Source organism: Callospermophilus lateralis, chromosome 1 (assembly GCF_048772815.1).
Source record: "Callospermophilus lateralis isolate mCalLat2 chromosome 1, mCalLat2.hap1, whole genome shotgun sequence".
In the NCBI taxonomy this organism is placed as follows: domain Eukaryota; kingdom Metazoa; phylum Chordata; class Mammalia; order Rodentia; family Sciuridae; genus Callospermophilus; species Callospermophilus lateralis.
The window spans coordinates 145786412-145802270 of NC_135305.1; the positions used below are offsets into that span (position 1 = coordinate 145786412).

The 15859-nt window shown below is 53.4% G+C and overlaps 1 protein-coding gene and 1 non-coding gene across 3 annotated transcripts; both read right to left on the reverse strand.

The window, feature by feature from the left end:
* Window positions 1-1169: 1169 nt before the first annotated feature.
* Window positions 1170-14814, reverse strand: Dao (D-amino acid oxidase). 2 transcript variants are annotated; one of them, XM_077105230.1, is made up of 10 exons: window positions 14621-14814; window positions 12072-12186; window positions 9731-9807; window positions 9336-9401; window positions 6649-6703; window positions 5539-5643; window positions 4418-4500; window positions 3580-3697; window positions 2623-2721; window positions 1170-1383 (listed from the first exon to the last, which is right to left on the reverse strand). In XM_077105230.1, the coding sequence occupies exons 1-10, from the start codon at window positions 14812-14814 to the stop codon at window positions 1252-1254; spliced, it is 1044 nt and encodes a 347-aa protein (XP_076961345.1). In that variant the 3' UTR covers window positions 1170-1251. The 2 variants fall into 2 exon arrangements, with proteins under 2 accessions (XP_076961345.1, XP_076961347.1); XM_077105232.1 differs by having other exon boundaries at window positions 5539-5633; window positions 6642-6703.
* On the reverse strand, window positions 13681-13756 carry Trnav-cac (transfer RNA valine (anticodon CAC)). Its single transcript has one exon. It is a non-coding gene; the product is annotated as a tRNA-Val (tRNA).
* Window positions 14815-15859: the final 1045 nt, after the last annotated feature.

Here is a 15859-nt window from a genome sequence, read left to right on the forward strand (position 1 = left end):
CCAGGCTTTCAGGCATTTGAACTCTAGACCGACACCAGTAGGCCCCAGTGCCTCAGACCTTTGGCCACCGTTTTCTCTGGTGCTGAAGATCTCAGATTTGGACTGAAATGTGCTATGAGTATCTGAGAGTCCTAGTGTGCAGGTCATGGGACGGCCCAGCCTCCAGAATCACAGGAGCCAATTCCCTTAACAAATCCCCTCTCGTTTGTCTACCAACCCATCCATCCATCCGTCCATCCATCCGTCCATCCATCTGTCCATCCATCCATATATCTAATCCATTCATCTATCCATCTATCCATCCATCATATCTACCATCTACCATCCATCATCCATCCATCCATCCCTCCATCCATCCATCATCCATCCATATCCATCATCCATCCGTTCATCTGTCTGTCCATCCATGCTTTGGGTTCTGTCCCTCTGGGGAACCCTGACTAATTTAGTCTCCTAGGTTCATTTAAGGCTTTAAAAGCCATCCAGCAGCCTCTTTTTCATCTCAAGGGTGCTAGACCCAAGATAAACCAGAGGCTAAATCTGCACACAAACAAGGAAGGTGCTTGGTGAGCTTAGTCGATAAAGGGGTTCCTTGTGGGATATCCTCCCAGTGGCCCCCTTAGTGGTTACCTGTGATCATGGGGCTACTCTGTGGACAGCTGATGCCAGTGGAGTCCTGCGCTACCAGTTCCCTGCTTCACCTCCTCTGGCTCCTCCACACCCCAGTCCTACCTAAACCTCCTACAGCAACATCTGCTACATCATTTCTTCAAGTGTGGTCTCAGGACTCGTGAGTGTTCTGGATTTCATAGCCAGACGGGTTCAGGAGGTACTGGGTTAAACAGAGTCAGGTAAATGTTTTTGCAGGAGGACTTTTCCCAGAAACTTTAATATGTTAATGTTAATAATCAAGTGAATTCATCTCAGCTAGCCTCTATTTTCTGGGGTTCCATGAAGCTGGTCTCTTTAGTTTTCTGAGCTGTCCTTTCTTCTGGGGACTTGTGGAGTAATAGCCTCAAATGTCCTTCACAGCATCAGACCCAGAGGCAGCAGAGAGGCCTCAGTGACCAGAGGGGGCGCCCGTCCAGGCTGGACTCTCCTCCAGGACTGGACCTTGTGTTTTCCTGTCACCTCGGCCTTCTTTGCTGCAAGAATCCAGGGTGGGACGAGCAGGTTGTAAGCAAGAGCCAATCCAGGAGCCATGATTAGTTGGCCAAGGGGAACAGGGGGTCCTTGGGGGGAAGGTGGTCCTCAGAGGTGGGAGGGTGGCCTCCTGGACAACTTCCTTTCCTCCAGGATCTTGCCAAAGAGCTTGGCTGCCTCCAGGGCACAGCCCCAGTGAATGGTGATCCCTTGGCCTCCGTGGCCATAGTTGTGGATGACCTGGGAGAGGCGAGAGGGAAGGTCACTAAGTGTGACGGGGGTGGTTGTGGCACAGTTAAGGACACCCAAGTGCCCTGGCAGACTCGAGTTTTCTCAGGAGGCCTTGGCAAAGCCGATGTAGGAGCTTCTCCCGAGGCTTTGGTGGGATGCTGGGCTCCTGGGAAAGCAGAAGGGGATCGCTGCGGAGCTGCAGGTCAACCCCGACTTGTCTTCTGCTTAGAGGGTGGGCCTGCTTTGTACAGGAAAAGCAGAATCCCATCCAGACCTGAGGTGCGAGATCCCCACATCCAAGTGTCGGAAGCACCCTGAGTCACCATCTGCTCCCATCCTGCTCGGGATGGATGAACCCTCCCCGTCGACAGACAAGCTCTTCAACCCACCATGAGAAAAAGCAGGGGTACGGGGTGATGTGCTGATCCCCTCTGGGGACCCAGGAAGGAAATCATCAACAGGAAATGAAACTCCATGTCTGACCCCCCCACACACAGGACACACAACGTCTCTGTATATTTACAACCTCTCCGCAGACACAAGCCTTTACACACAGAGACCTCCACCCACTTCACCCCTCCATGCACACACACGTGACCCCTCCATCTGTGTATCTACACATGTGACCCTCGACACGCACACGACCCTCAGACACAGACACACGCCGTATGCCTGGGGTGGGAAGGAAGCATGACTTCATAGGGAGGTGGCTTTGCTGGTGGCAGCCAGCCGCCACCTGCTCAGGACCGTCCCTTCAGCCTGGGACAACCCCCATGGTTTCATTAAACCTTCCCTGTGACAGTGACCCCAGAGAGAGGACAGGGCAATGACAAAATGGGTATCGGGAGATGTCCCTAGAGTCAAGTTCAAATCACACGCAGCCCGGCTCCTCACCAGCCGTGGGACGGGGTCAGGAGGCTGCACCTCCCAGAGCTCCAATTTCCTCATCTTAAGCATGGGGCAAACTGTCCCGATCCCAGAGGACTGTAGGGTTGTTCGTGTCACCGGCTGGCCTCTAGGGACTGACACCTGTTCTGCTCAGCCACAGACTCCAGCAAGCCGAGGCGCTGCCATCGAGGAAGCCCGTACAGGCCCTCGACCATTCTAAGCCTCAGTGTCCCCATTATAGGCAGAGAGACGTCCCCGCCATGCCCCTGACCTCAGGCCGTGGGGGACTTTTCCCTGGAAACAGCAGAGTCCTCTTAGGAGCCCCAGGGCTGCTGTCCCTGCCAGGAGCGCACACTATACCTCTGTGTCTGCAGGTCCCCCAGGGAGCCGGTCCCTCTCTAGCCGGATCCGGGGGCGCGCAGGCCGGAAGCCAGCACCCACACCGACGAGTCTCGCGTTCTGGAAGGAAAAGTGCCAGCTGCTCACCTCTGCCTGGTTTCCTGTCCTGCTGCCATTGTTAGGCCACCTAACGAACCACCACTGCCATCATCGCCACCGTCACCATCGCTGCGGCCACCGGTGCCAACTGTCACTCCGTCTCCATTCAGTGCCACCGACACCACCAAGCGCTGCCCTGATATCACCCACAGTCCCCACTTCGTCACCATCCTCATCACCGTTCTTTGCACTTTCGTCCCTATCAACACCCACCGCCACCTCCATCCCCATCTTTGTCACTGTCACAGCCCTTGTCACCACTAGTAGGCAATGGGACAACTGAGCTTGCTGTAACAGGCCCGTCTGCTCCTTGTGCAGACAGACGAGGTCACTTGGGCAGTGTCCCCTCAGGAGGAGACAATTCTCAGCCACGGCCATTTGGACTTCATTGGCCTGAAGCCAGGACTTCCCTAGACATCGTCAAATCCCGGTGCGTCCCACAGTCCCTTGCTGGAACTCATCTGTCCACTTGTCTGCCCTTGTTCCAGGGGTGCTGTCTTCCCATCTTCCTCTTATTATTATTCTCATTATTTATCTATTTATTTGGGGGGGGGTACGGGGTATTGAGCCCAGGGTGCTTTACCACTGAGCCACGTCCCCAGCCCTTTTTTTCTTTTTTCTTTTGAGACAGGGCCTCGCTAAGTTGCTTAGGGCCTCGCTAAATTGCCGAGGCTGGCTTTGAACTGGCGATCCTCCTGCCTCAGCCTCCCGAGTCGCTGGGATTCCAGGGTGCGCCACCCGCCTGGCTCTCTTCCCGTCTCCGAGTGTCTTAATAACCAGGAGCCTGGTCTAGGGCACCGAGGCCTGTCCCCACCTGACCTTCAGCGTGGGCTCCAGTCTGCAGCAGCCTTCCCAAATGGTGTCGTGGTCCTGGGTATCGATCAGCTCCGTCCAGTTCCCCAGCTGGAAGATGCCGCCCAGAGTGACCGTCTGGCTCCTGGATTAAAATGAGGGGGGGGGGAGATGGGGCGTCGTGAGCTTCCTCCTCCTGCCCTCGTTTCTAAGTCACTACCACCATCGTCACCACCCAAATCACCACGGTCATCACCATCAACCCCATTCAATGCTTTGCCCCCACCATTACCGACACGACGAGCACTGCCTTGCAATTGTCATTTCTGCCCCTTGTCAACGTCATTGCTGGTTGTCATCTCCATCAGCACCCACTCATCCCCGCACGCGATCACCGCCACTCACAGGACTGATGTCCTCGTCAATACCACGCCACCCCCCATCACCCCACGATCGTCACCGCTCCACCATCCCGACGCCAAGCAACACAACCCCCATCAGCACTGCCTCTCCCACCAGGACAACGCTGTCACGCCATGCCACCACCAAAAAGTGTCATGCCATCACGCGGCCACGTCTTCACTAACATCCTCCCCTCCACCCTGGATGCTGTCCTTGCAATCGACCCCAGTCACCCCTCCTGTTTTCAGTATTGCCCATTTACACCCCTCCTAATCCCACTGTCATCCTATCCAGCACCTTGGTCCCTGCCTCGCCACTAGGGTCATCCAAGGAACCCTGGAAAGAGCCGGACGGAGTGAGGCCGAGCCCTGCCTTCCAGGGGTTTGATTGCCAGGTCCCACTCACAGGGCACTGCCCCACTCAGCAAGGCGCCTCCTCCGCCCTAGAGCAGGCCGATCATTACCCTGGGATGATGTACGGGGTCTTGTAGATGCCTCTCTCTGGGTCATGGGTGATAATGAAGTGCTTCATCCACGGGGCTTCCACCTGGTGATTCGGAACAGAGACATCTGTCAGGGGAGCAGGATCAAAGGGCTTCCTTGAATGGCTTCTGGCTGTGACCAGAAGTTCCAACTAGAGTAGCTGGGCTGATCCCGCCCCCTCCACAAACCTCCTGGCCCCAGGCTGCACCCAACTGCTTGTCCCTTGCAGCAGACCCACCCTGATTGACAGCTGCCCTGCTCCCTAAAGTGTGCTTACCTGTGTGTCGAGGAAGAGCCTTGTCACCCGGAGAACATGCACCCGCACACTCACGAATGTACACTCTGCACTTACACCCAGGCAGCCCCGCACACAGGGAGAGGCAGCTTGAGACCATGACCAGTCCCCGGGCTCTTCAACCAGGTGGCCCGAGTTCTAATCCCAGTTCCACCTCTCATTTACCACATGTGAACTCTGGCCTGCACTTGAGCCCTCTGTGCCTCAGCTGCTGCTTCTGTAAGATGGCCACGGTGGTGGTAAGGATAATCTAAGCACTGTGCTTAGATCTATGTCTGGCACTTAGTACGCATTGCATAACTATTTGCTATTTTTATTACAATACAGGCATAAGCAGCTGTTCCTACAAACATATCCACACGTGCTTTGCCATGAAGAAGACATTGTCCATTGGGCACACCTGTGGTGCATGCCTATAATCCCAGAAATTTAGGAGGCTGAGGCACGAGGATCACAAGTTGGAGGCCAGCCTCAGCAAATTAGTGAGACCCTGAGAGACTTATCAAAATTTTCTCTCTCAAAATAAAAAGGGCTTGTGTATAGCTCAGTGGTAGAGCACCCCTGAGTTCAATCCTTAGTATGGCAAAGGAGGAGGAGGAGGAGGAGGAGGAGGAAAGAAAGAGAAATCCCGAAAGAGCATTCAGGGTGGAGAAGGCAGGATGGCCCTTCTCCTTTACCACGCCAGTTCCCCCAAGTCTGGGTCACTCCGGCGCACGTTCCCCACTCCTGCACTAGCTGTGGAGATGAAATAAGATGCACAACAATCGTCCCGTCAGCGGAAGCTGGGCGTCTCACTCTCACACTCACCCGAATGACCTGCCCCCGGCCTGGCTGCAGCAGGGGGTCTGGCTGCAGCGCCCCAGCCCACACCCCGGTGCAGTTGATGATCACATCCACGCCTCCTCTTGCCACCTGGCAGCAACCAACAGGGTGGGGGGGTGATGAGGACCCTGGCACCCTGTCTCTGCCTTCCTCCCTCCTCCCACCCACAGCTGGGGAAGAGTGGCCCCAGCATCTCCTTTCTGCCATTTACCCACAGTGTGACCTCAGAAATGTCCCTTTATCGCAGCTGCCCCCATCACAGAGGACAGGCTGCTGAGATCCCAGGCAGCTCTGGGTATAAAGGAGCTGGGCGCCGGGGGCTGTGGAGTGGGGAGACCTCTGGGAGCCCTAAAGGAAGGCAGAAGGAAGCCGATGTCTCCCTTCTCCTTCTGACTCCTTCCCATCTGGCCTCCTATGGCGCCAAGGTGTTTGCAGAAAGATGCTAGAAACCCCAGCTCTGTCCAGTCAAGGACACACAGTGCAGTGAGCACCCCAGCTCAGCCCTGACCATGGATCGCAAAGGTCCATCAGGGCCCAGCCCAGAGCAGGAAGGTCCTCACTATAGAACGCAAGTACTGAGTACTAGTGCTCAGTCCTGATAGCCGCATGTACTAAGCACCTTTCACGTGCCAGGCGTTGAGTGCCAGGGCTGAGTGGGGTCGCCCAGCACTCTTGGTGCTCAGTCATTGCCTGGTGATGGCGGCTGCTTCCACCGTCATCCCCAGTGGTGCTGTTCCTTTGATCCGGGTCCCAGCTGAGGGCCTGGACTATTCAGAAACATCAACCTCAGTGTCGTAGGAAGCGACCGAGCGCCTGCACTTGGAAGGGGAGGGCAGCCGATCCCACTCTAGCCCTGAAGCTCACTGAGGCTCCACCTCCTGGCCGCCAGGATTCCACTGTTCTTTATTCCTGCCACTAATGTCCGGGCAGATTCCTCCTTGAATCTCAGAATGGAGTCTCCTGGGGTTCAGAGAAGGACTAGCATCGGGGACGGGCCTCAGGGGACTCTGGGAGTCTGTCAAGGGGCCCCCAGCCCAGCCGCAGGAAGCAGAGGCCTCTTCCCTCCCACACCCACCGGTTCCCCCCACGGCTCACCTCCTCCAAAGACGCCACCTTCCGCAGGAAGAACTGCACGCCCCTCTCAGTCAGCCTGGGACGACCACACGGGTCAGAAACAGCTAGAATTCAGTTCTCTGCCCGCCTCCCAGAGGGCGGGGTGGGAACACGTCTGTGGACACGAGTCCCACCGGATGCTCTTTGAGAATAGGGCCAATTAGATCACCAGCACCGTGCTGGACGAGGGGGCCAGGAATCGTCCCCTGGGAAACCAGGTCTTGTGACACGGCCCAAGTCCCTGGCTGGGTGGATGGCGGAGGGAGAGGCTCTTCCTGAAGGTTCTACAGTGAGTCAGGCAGTGAGGGCTGGGCTCAGCCTCCTCCCTCCTTGCTCTCTGCCGGCCGCCATGGCTTGGAGACATCAGGGGGATGAGATTTGGGGTGGACGAGGGGCAGAGTCGGGCCAGTGCCAAATGCCCCTTTGACAAAAGCAGGACACAAGGAGGGAGGAGGCTGGGGACACCCACCCCTCCCTTGAAATGTCCCAGAGGAGGTCTGGGATGTGGCTCAGTGGCAGAGCGGTGGCCTAGCATGTGTGAGGCCCTGGGTTCAAGGCCCAGCAACACACAACACGACAGAAATGTCCCTGAGGAAAAATATCTGTCACTACCCGCAGTGTAGTGAAGCTGTCCAAAGAACAGGGCGTGAGCCATCCTTAAGCTGAAGGATGACCCTGGGATGATTTCATCTGCATATTTCCTTCAAGACAGGAAAAGTGGGGGCTGAGGTCGTGGCTCAGTGGTAGAGACCTGCTTCACACAGGTGAGGTACGATCCTCGGCACCACAAAAAAATAAAATAAAAAATAAAGACATAGAGCTACACTGTAGCAACAGATCACTTTAAAAAAAAAAAAAAAGGAAAAATTGGAAGCATTTTCTTCTGGAAGAGGCTGAATGGGGATCATAAGTGTCCCCAGGTTAGGAGAAGTGACCATGCCAATGGTCCCCAAGCCTGGCTGGAAACTAGAATCATCTTTCCTGTTTTGGAACTTGGGATTGGACCCAGGGGTGTTCTACCACTGAGCTACGTCCTTAACCCTTTTTAGTTTTTATTCTGGGATGAGGGCCTCACTAAATTGCTGCAATCTTCTTGCCTCAGCCTCTGGAGTCGCCGAGATTACAGGTGTGCCCCACCACACCCGGCCCAGGGAAATTCGTGAAATACATTCTGAACCCCACTCCAGGGTTTCTGATGCAATGAGTGTAAAGTAGGATCCTGAAATGTAATGTAATTTAATTTTTTTTTAAAGAGAGAGTGAGAGATGGGGGAGGAGAGACAGAGAGAGAATTTTTAATATTTATTTTTTAGTTTTCAGCAGACACCACATCTTTGTTTGTATGTGGTGCTGAGGATCGAACCCGGGCCGCGCGCATGCCAGGCGAGCGCGCTACCGCTTGAGCCACATCCCCAGCCCCTGAAATGTATATTTTTAGGAATCTCCCCCAATTATTTGGTACAAGTCACCATTCGTTCCAGAATTAAAAAAAAAAAAAACTCAGTAAAATAGTAAACTATAGGGAATACATGAAATCTTTCTTAATATGAATATATGTGAATATAAATGTGGATGTATTCCTCAAGCGAGTGTTTGCTAGTTTGGAACACCATGAGATTGCTATTAACGTCAGGAAAGAAACAGGGAGATCCATTATTCCATTATTACCCATATTAGTTAACATTCTAGAGACACCGACCAAAGCTGTGAGAGGGGAGACAGGGAGAGAGAGAGGGAAGGCGTCTTAGGTTGTAAACATAGTCATGCATTGCTGGGAGCCATCAGCCAAGTAGGTATGACAAATTCCTTGCCAGCTTACTCCCATGCTGTCTAGTGGAAGGACTTCTGAAAGGTGACCTTGCTCAAGGACCAGGGCAGGATCCGTGTTTAGGGTGTTCCCCCTTTAGAATAGGGCGGTTTAGCATAATAGGAGATTAGGGTGTTCCCCCTTTAGAATAGGGCGTATCCTGCTGCTGAGTTCCTCTTGAGTGCTTAGGGTCAGACAGTATATTTTGGGAGACAGAAGCCCATGAGAAGTGGATTTGGGCAGAGAACGTGGATTCCCCCAGAGCGTGTTTGTAGACGGCCGGTGTGAGTTCGGGAATAAAGAATTGCTGTTTGAATCTACAAGCTGTGTGGAGACTCGTGATTTGTGCCCAGCCAGAGACTGCGGCATCGCATGGTGGCACACACATGTCAACCCTGCCTGGAGAGGCTGAGGCAGGAGGATCACAAGTTCAAGGCTAGCCTCAGCAATTTAGTGAGACCCTCATGGAGACCCTGTCTTGAAATTTTAAAAAGGAAGAAAGAAGGAACTGAAAATGTAGCTCAGTGGTAAAGTGTCCCTGGGCTCGAATTCACTGTATTAAAAAAAGAAAAGAAAAATGGTGTCAATATGCCTGAGAAACGTAGGGGAATGTACTAGAACTTTCCATGAAGTAGTTAATAAATAAATGCTTTAACAAGCCGCCCGGGTGTTTCCAGTGCCCAGCCAGGTGCAGAGCCACGGTCTCCAGGACAGTGGTGATCAGAACCAAGGACAGCGCCCACACCTGGCCTAAGGGTTTTCTTCAGCTGGGGAATCGGTCTCTACCTCCAGGAACCCCATGACACTGCTGTCCCCCAGCAGGGTCCCTGGCAGGCGCCCGCCGGCCTGAGGTCTGACCTTACCTTTCCGTCAGCCACTTGAGGTAGGTCCTGCCATCCAGGATCAGGCTGGTGTTGAACCAGCCATAGCTGGAGTCCCCGCCGCCGGCCAAAGGAAACAGCAAGTCAGAACCCCAGTTAGACTGGAAGGCTGACCAGTGGAGGTGGGGTCAGTATTGTTCCGTGGGTCCCCAAGAATCACGGGGTGACACTCATGGGGCTGGGGGAGGGAGCGATTTTCGAGCTCAATGAAAAGAGTTATTTTCTATCAGAAAAGGCCATCCCTGACGTTGGAATATAAAAATGGAGATGGGATGCGCCATTGGTAGAGGGGATTCAGGCACAGGGTGGGGAGAGGGGAGGATCCGGAGGCGGTGGGATTGGAGGCCTCTGTGAAGGAGACCAGGGGGTACCCTTACCCATAATCAGGGAACATGTCCAGCTCTCTGGGGGTCAGCTTCCGAAATCCCAGAACTATGTCTTTCCAGACAGGGTCCTTAAGAGCAGGAGAGAAGAGGGACAAGGATTGGTGACAGTCGGTAAGAAAGAAATAACGAAGCCTTAGGCAGTCCTGTGTGCGAGGCTCGGTCCCACGAGTTTCCCGCGGAGAGATCCAGTTCATCTTTACAGCCAGCCCCGGAGGTGGGGTCACGGTCCAGATGTGGAGTCCTCAAAGCTCAGGTGTGAGATGACGTCAAAGGTTTGGAGGAGAAATGATGGGGTCCCAGCCTTGACCTAACCAGTGAGTCATCCCTGATGGAGTCAGTGGTGGCCGGTGGCAGGTGGGGCGTGGCTGGGGGCGGTGACTCACTGGGGACGTGGCTATGGGGAATACATATTGTACCTGGAGAGTGGAATCCGTCTCTCTCTGCTTCCTGACCGTCACCTGTGTTGCTCCCTCGGCCATGATGTCCTGCCACACCTCGAGCCCAGAGGAATGCAGCCTGCTGTCTACCGGGACCTCTGAACCCGTAAGTGCCCCCAAGTCAACTTTCCTGCTCTGCCATTATTCTGGTTGGGTCCTTTAGTCGCAGCCGGGGAAAAGCTGGATGCTCTTCCTATCCCACAGAGGGACGGATGGAGGCTCAGAGCTCGCCCAGGCTCACACAGGTAGTAAGTGGTGAAGCTGAGACCTCAGCCCACACAATCTGACTCTGGAGTTCAGGTTCTTGCTTTTGGGGCTGCGGGTACCAGGGATGGAACTCAGGGCACTTGACCACGGAGCCACACCCCCAGCCTTATTATTATTTTTTTTTTTTTGTAGTTGATTTAGAGACAGAGTCTCGCTGAGTTGCTCAGGGCCTCACTAAGTTGCTGAGGCCGGCTTTGAATGCGCCGTCCTCCTGCCTCAGCCTCCTGGGCCTCTGGGATGACAGGTGTGTGCCACCGCACCCGGAAATTGTTCTCTTTGTTGTTGTTGTTGATATTGTTTTGTTTTTGGTGTGTGTGGTGCTGGGGACTGAACCCAGGGCCTTGTGCATTTGGGGCAAGCGCTCTACCCACCAAGCCGTTATCCAGAGCCCACAGTCAGGTTCTTAACCACTCCACTCAGGGTAAGGGTGAGGCTGGAGGTGAGTGACAGAGGAGAGGTCATAAATGGGGGAGAAACAGGGGCACCAGAGACAGTCACAGAGGGTGAGAGTAGAAGGCAGAGGGCACATGGGACCAGGCCTCCCGGGTGGAAACCCCAGATTTGCCACCTTATCTCTCGAATGACTGGAGACTCCGTTTTCTTGTTTGGGACAATCATTTCTCTTGGCCCCATGACAGGAAAGAGAGAGCGCAAGGCCAATTATCCTAGCACCAGAGATAAGGAGGCGAATGATCTGTAGCACAGACTTGGAGAATGAGTAACGAGGGAGCTAGCTCCCAGGGCTGGGCCTGAGCCACCTCACCCTCTCCAAACAGCCCGAGCCCATCCCGAACGGCTTTGCTGTCCCTCTGTGGGCATCCCGCGGTCACAGACCCCCTGGGTTCAAACCCTAGCACTCTCTCTCAAAAGTTCTGTGGCTCCGGGTGAACCACTCCATTTCTCTGAGCCTCTTGTCCGCAGCTGACTCCCCATTATTATAAAAATTAAAGGAGCCACTGGTTGTCAAAGAGTTAGGACAGGGCCTGGCGCCGATTTTGCTATCACATCGTAGAGACCCCAGACTTCAGGGGACACATGACATCATGACTTTGGAACATGTAAATTTTGCCCGTACCAATCAAAAGCTAGATCCACGTGTTCATCAGAGATTTGGGTATCTGCCAATTTAATAACAAAATGTGGAACAAAAGTTTTACATGTACATATATAAATTATATATTATATATATAATACACACACACGTCCACACACATATGTATCTCCTCCCTCCCTCCTTCCTTTCTTACATCCTGTCTGTGCCAGGCTGGCCCCAAACTCCCAGGCTCCACCAGTCCTCCTGCCTCAGCCTCCTGAGTAGCTGGAATGATAGGCATGTGCCCTTGGAGCCTGTTAGATTCTGTTTGTGCTTTTTAAAAAGCATTTTTAGAGACAGGCACAGTGGCACATGCCTGAGGTTCGTGCTACCTGGGAGGCTGAGGCAGGAAAATCACTTGAGCCCAGGAATTTGAGGCCAGCCTGGGCAGCAGAGCCAGACTCCATTGCTCTCCCCCCACCCCCCAAAAATTATTTTTTTGATTATGAATTAAAATAAAGTGGACGCAGCTTGAACCCAAGACTGCTGCCTTGACTCAGCCTCCTGGAATCTGTAGTTAGGACTCCTCACTCACCGGAACAGCTTCACGGAAGAGGTTGTAGCCCGAGATTAAGGCCAGGCCCATTTGGTCAGCAGTGGGAGAATGGATTTGGCTCAGGAGGTAGTCAAAGGTCTGCTGGTTCCAGTCCCTGCAAGGGTCACCCAGAGGAGTGTCACCTGATGTCCTGAGCTGGGCGATAACTCTCAGAGGTCAGCGGGGGTATGATGAGGTGGTGGAGAGGCATCCAAAATCCAGACACCTACTAGGTACAAGCCTGCGCTGCTCCAATGTCTACGCTTCTTCCGATATCTCCCCCACTAATGGGATGGAGTCTCCCTCTCTTTTTTTAGTACCAGGGATTAAACCCAGGGGCGCTTCACCACTGAGCCACATCCCAGCCCTTTCTGTTTTATTTTAAGACAGGGTCTCACTAAGTTGCTCAGGGACTCGCCAAGTTAGAGCCTGGCTTTGAACTTGCAATCCTCCTGCCTCAGCCTCCAGAGCCGCTGGGAAGACAGGCTGAGCCTCCACTCCAGTAAGGGACAGAGAAGAGGCAGGAAGGGGATGGGCATCTCTGCCTGGGGCTCACAGAGCTGATGAGTTCCCATGAAGGAGGCTCTGACCTGGTTTCGGGGGACGATGATACAGACTGGCCCCGAGACCCCCCCCCATTGTGAAGACATCAGCTTGCTATCCCCACGTGCCTTCTCTCCTCACCCTGGGCACACAGCTCAATTACAGCTTCTACTCTACCCAAAGGACTTAAAAACAGCATACTACAGGGACACAGCCATATCCATGTTTATAGCAGCAAAATTCACAATAGCTAAACTGTGGAGCCAACTTAGATGCCCTTCAGTGGATGAATGGACAAAGAAAGTGTGGCTTTATGCACCACGGAATATTACTCAGTCTTAAAGAAGAATGAAATTTTGGCATTTGCAGGTAAATGGATGAAGCTGGAGACTATCATGCTAAATGGAGTTAGCCAATCCCCCAAAAAACAAATGCCGAACATCTTCTCTGATATAAGGAGGCTGATTCATAGTGGGGTTGGGAGGGGGAGCATGGGAGGAATAGACGAACTCCAGATAGGGCAGAGGGGTGGGAGGGGGCATGGGGGTAAAAAAGATGGTGGAATGAGATGGACATCATTACCCTAGGTACATGTCTGAAGACACAAATGGTGTGAATATACTTTGTATATAAGCGGAGATGTGAAAAATTGTCCTCTATATGTACAATATGAAATGTCATGCATTCTGCTGTCGTATAGAACAAATTGGAATAAGAAATAAAGTTTAAAAATCAACTACAGCTTCTAGATTCACTTGCGTGTACTGGGGCCATGTGACTGTGTGTTGGCTGGAGACTCTGCACAACACTGGCCCATGAGAATGGTAACACTGGAGGTCACCTTGGCAGTGACCTTAGAAGCCCTTGGAAGGGCCATGTCAGTGGTTGGCAAAGCCCTGAGAGGGAAGGATCTCTTGAATTGCTGCCCACTGACCAGGAACTCTGGTTTTGGAATCCACAAGAGAATATTTTATTGGTTTGTTTGAGACATTATTCACTGCAGGGGGAGGGGTTGTCCACTTGTTGGGGCAGGTGGTGGTGTTTTGTTTGTTTGTTTTGTTTTGTTTTCTGGTGCTGGGGATTGAACCCAGGGCCTTGTGCATGTGAAGCAAGCACTCTACCAACTGAGCCACATCCCCAGCCCATGGATGGTACTTTCTAAAGAGATATAATGACCTTTGCAACTCCTCCTTCTCCTTCTTCTTCTGTGTTAGAGATTGAACCCAGAGCACTGTACTACTGAACCACATCTCCTTTTTATTTTGAGATAGGGTCCTGCTAAGTTGCTTAGGGCCTCAGTAAGTTGCCGAGGCTGGCCTCGTACCTGTGATCCTCCTGCCTCAGCCTCCCGAGTTACTGGGATTACCACCGTGTGCCACAGTGCCCAGTTATGACCTTTGCATTGATCCACCTGCTCAGAAATTTTCTGGATTCGTCAATGCATATGGTAGTGACACTGACCCTACCTCAGGAATGAATGGAGACAAAAGCCTCCTAGCACACAGTATGTGGTTTAGAGAAGAGGGAATATCCTTGAGTATTTCCTTTCCTTTTCTTTTCCTTCTTTTTTTAAACTTGAGATTGAACCCAGGAGCACTTTACCACTGTGCCACATCCCCAGATCTTTTTAGTTTTCATTTTGAGACATGGCCTCACTAAGTTGCTAAGGCTGGCCTCCAACTTGCAATCCTCCTCTCTCAGCCTCCCAAGATGCTGGGATTACAGGCAAGCGCTACAGCACCTGGCACTTTCTTTCTTTCTTTCTTTTTTTGAGCACATGAGAGAGGGTCTCATTATGTTTCCCAGGCTGGTCTCAAACTCCTTGATTCAACTATCCTCTGTCTTTGCCTCAGAATACGTGGGTTTGCCCAGTTCATAGGTATTTTCTTTATGTCATGCCGGATCAGAGCTTCCAAGGGTACTTATTCTCCGTGATGGGCACCCTGACAGGGAGTGCAGACTCACCCCTGTGGTCCCCCAGACCACCCTCTGGGATCCTCACTCACATTTCCCGGGGGTCGTCAGGCGGGGAGACGTAGGGCTGGATGAGCCCGGCTGCCACGTCGGTGGTGGTGTGCGGGGTGAAGCGGTCCGCGTAGACCTTCATGTCCAGCGGCTGCAGGTCCGAGTGGTAGCGCTGGTGGATGCAGAGGGCGGTGGAGAGTCCGATGACCCCGGCACCAATCACCACCACGCGCATCGTGCCGCCTGCGAGAAGGAAGGGTGAGGCTCGCCATCCTCGATCGCAGTCTCCTGAAGGCTCGGAAGGCACCCGGCGCCACCAAGCCCTTTCCTTTGTCTGGTGCTGGGGATTGAACCCAGGGGCACGTCACCACTGAGCCCCAGTCCTTTTGATTTATTTATTATTTTATTTTGAGACAGAGTCTTCCTTACCTGCTGAGGCTGGCCTCAAACTCACAATCCTCCTGCCTCAGCCTCCTGAGTCCCTGGAGTTACAGGCATGTGCCACCCGTGTGACTCAGGCCTGCCAAGCCCTAATATCCTCAGTAATCAAGACGCAAAGATGCAGGATGATCAATTTTCACATTTTTCACGTGGTTTTGAGGCATGGAGGGGAAGGGCCTTTGCTCGAGGTCAAAAAGCCGGAAAGTGGTGGGGCTTTCTCTGGGAAGCCTGCCAGGTGTCCCATCCCTTGGCTGGGAATACAAAGGGCCTGGCAGAGCCCCTGGATGACAGTGTCCTGGGTGGCCTAGAGGTTAGCGCAGTGGGGTCTGGCTTCAAGTCTTCGGCCTCAGCTCTGCCACCTACCTGCCTTTAACCCCAGGCAAGATGCTCCGTGGGCTTCCTTCAAGTTTCAGTCATCCGTACCTCAGATGAGACTTTGGTGCCCAGGGCAGAAGTGATTTAGTGACCTTCGTGAAGCACCTGCCAGGCACCAGCCCAGCGCTGAGGGTTTCACGTGCACCGTGTCACCTGAGCTTCCCAACAGTCTCCTGAGATGGAAGCTGTTGCTACTTAGTCCCATTTTACAGATGAGGAAACCCAGGCGCAGGAGGAGGAAGTGACTCACCTGGAGTCACACAGCCAAGGAGTGGTGTTGCTGGGTTTGGAGTCCCACCCGAGTGAACACCGGCTGTGCGCATGCGCGGCTCTGAGTCCATCAGGCCAGGGTCGGACTGGCCTGAGACTCAGCCTGACTCGCGGTGCTTGGCCGGCTGGCCCCGCTGAAGTTTAGCTTTTGACCTTGAACTGCTCTGTCAGCTTCTGCTGAGGCAGAACAAGAG

What these genes read in the sequence shown, in the direction of transcription:
- Dao (XM_077105230.1), bottom strand. Translation starts at nt 14,814, where the DNA reads ATGCGCGTGGTGGTGATTGGTGCCGGGGTCATCGGACTCTCCACCGCC. An exon ending in AGGTGGCGTCTTTGGAGGAG is followed by an intron (nt 5,644 to 6,648) that starts GTGAGCCGTGGG and finishes GGTTGCTGCCAG; the next exon opens with GTGGCAAGAGGAGGCGTGGA. An exon ending in GGGGACCTGCAGACACAGAG is followed by an intron (nt 1,384 to 2,622) that starts GTATAGTGTGCG and finishes CGCCTCTCCCAG; the next exon opens with GTCATCCACAACTATGGCCA.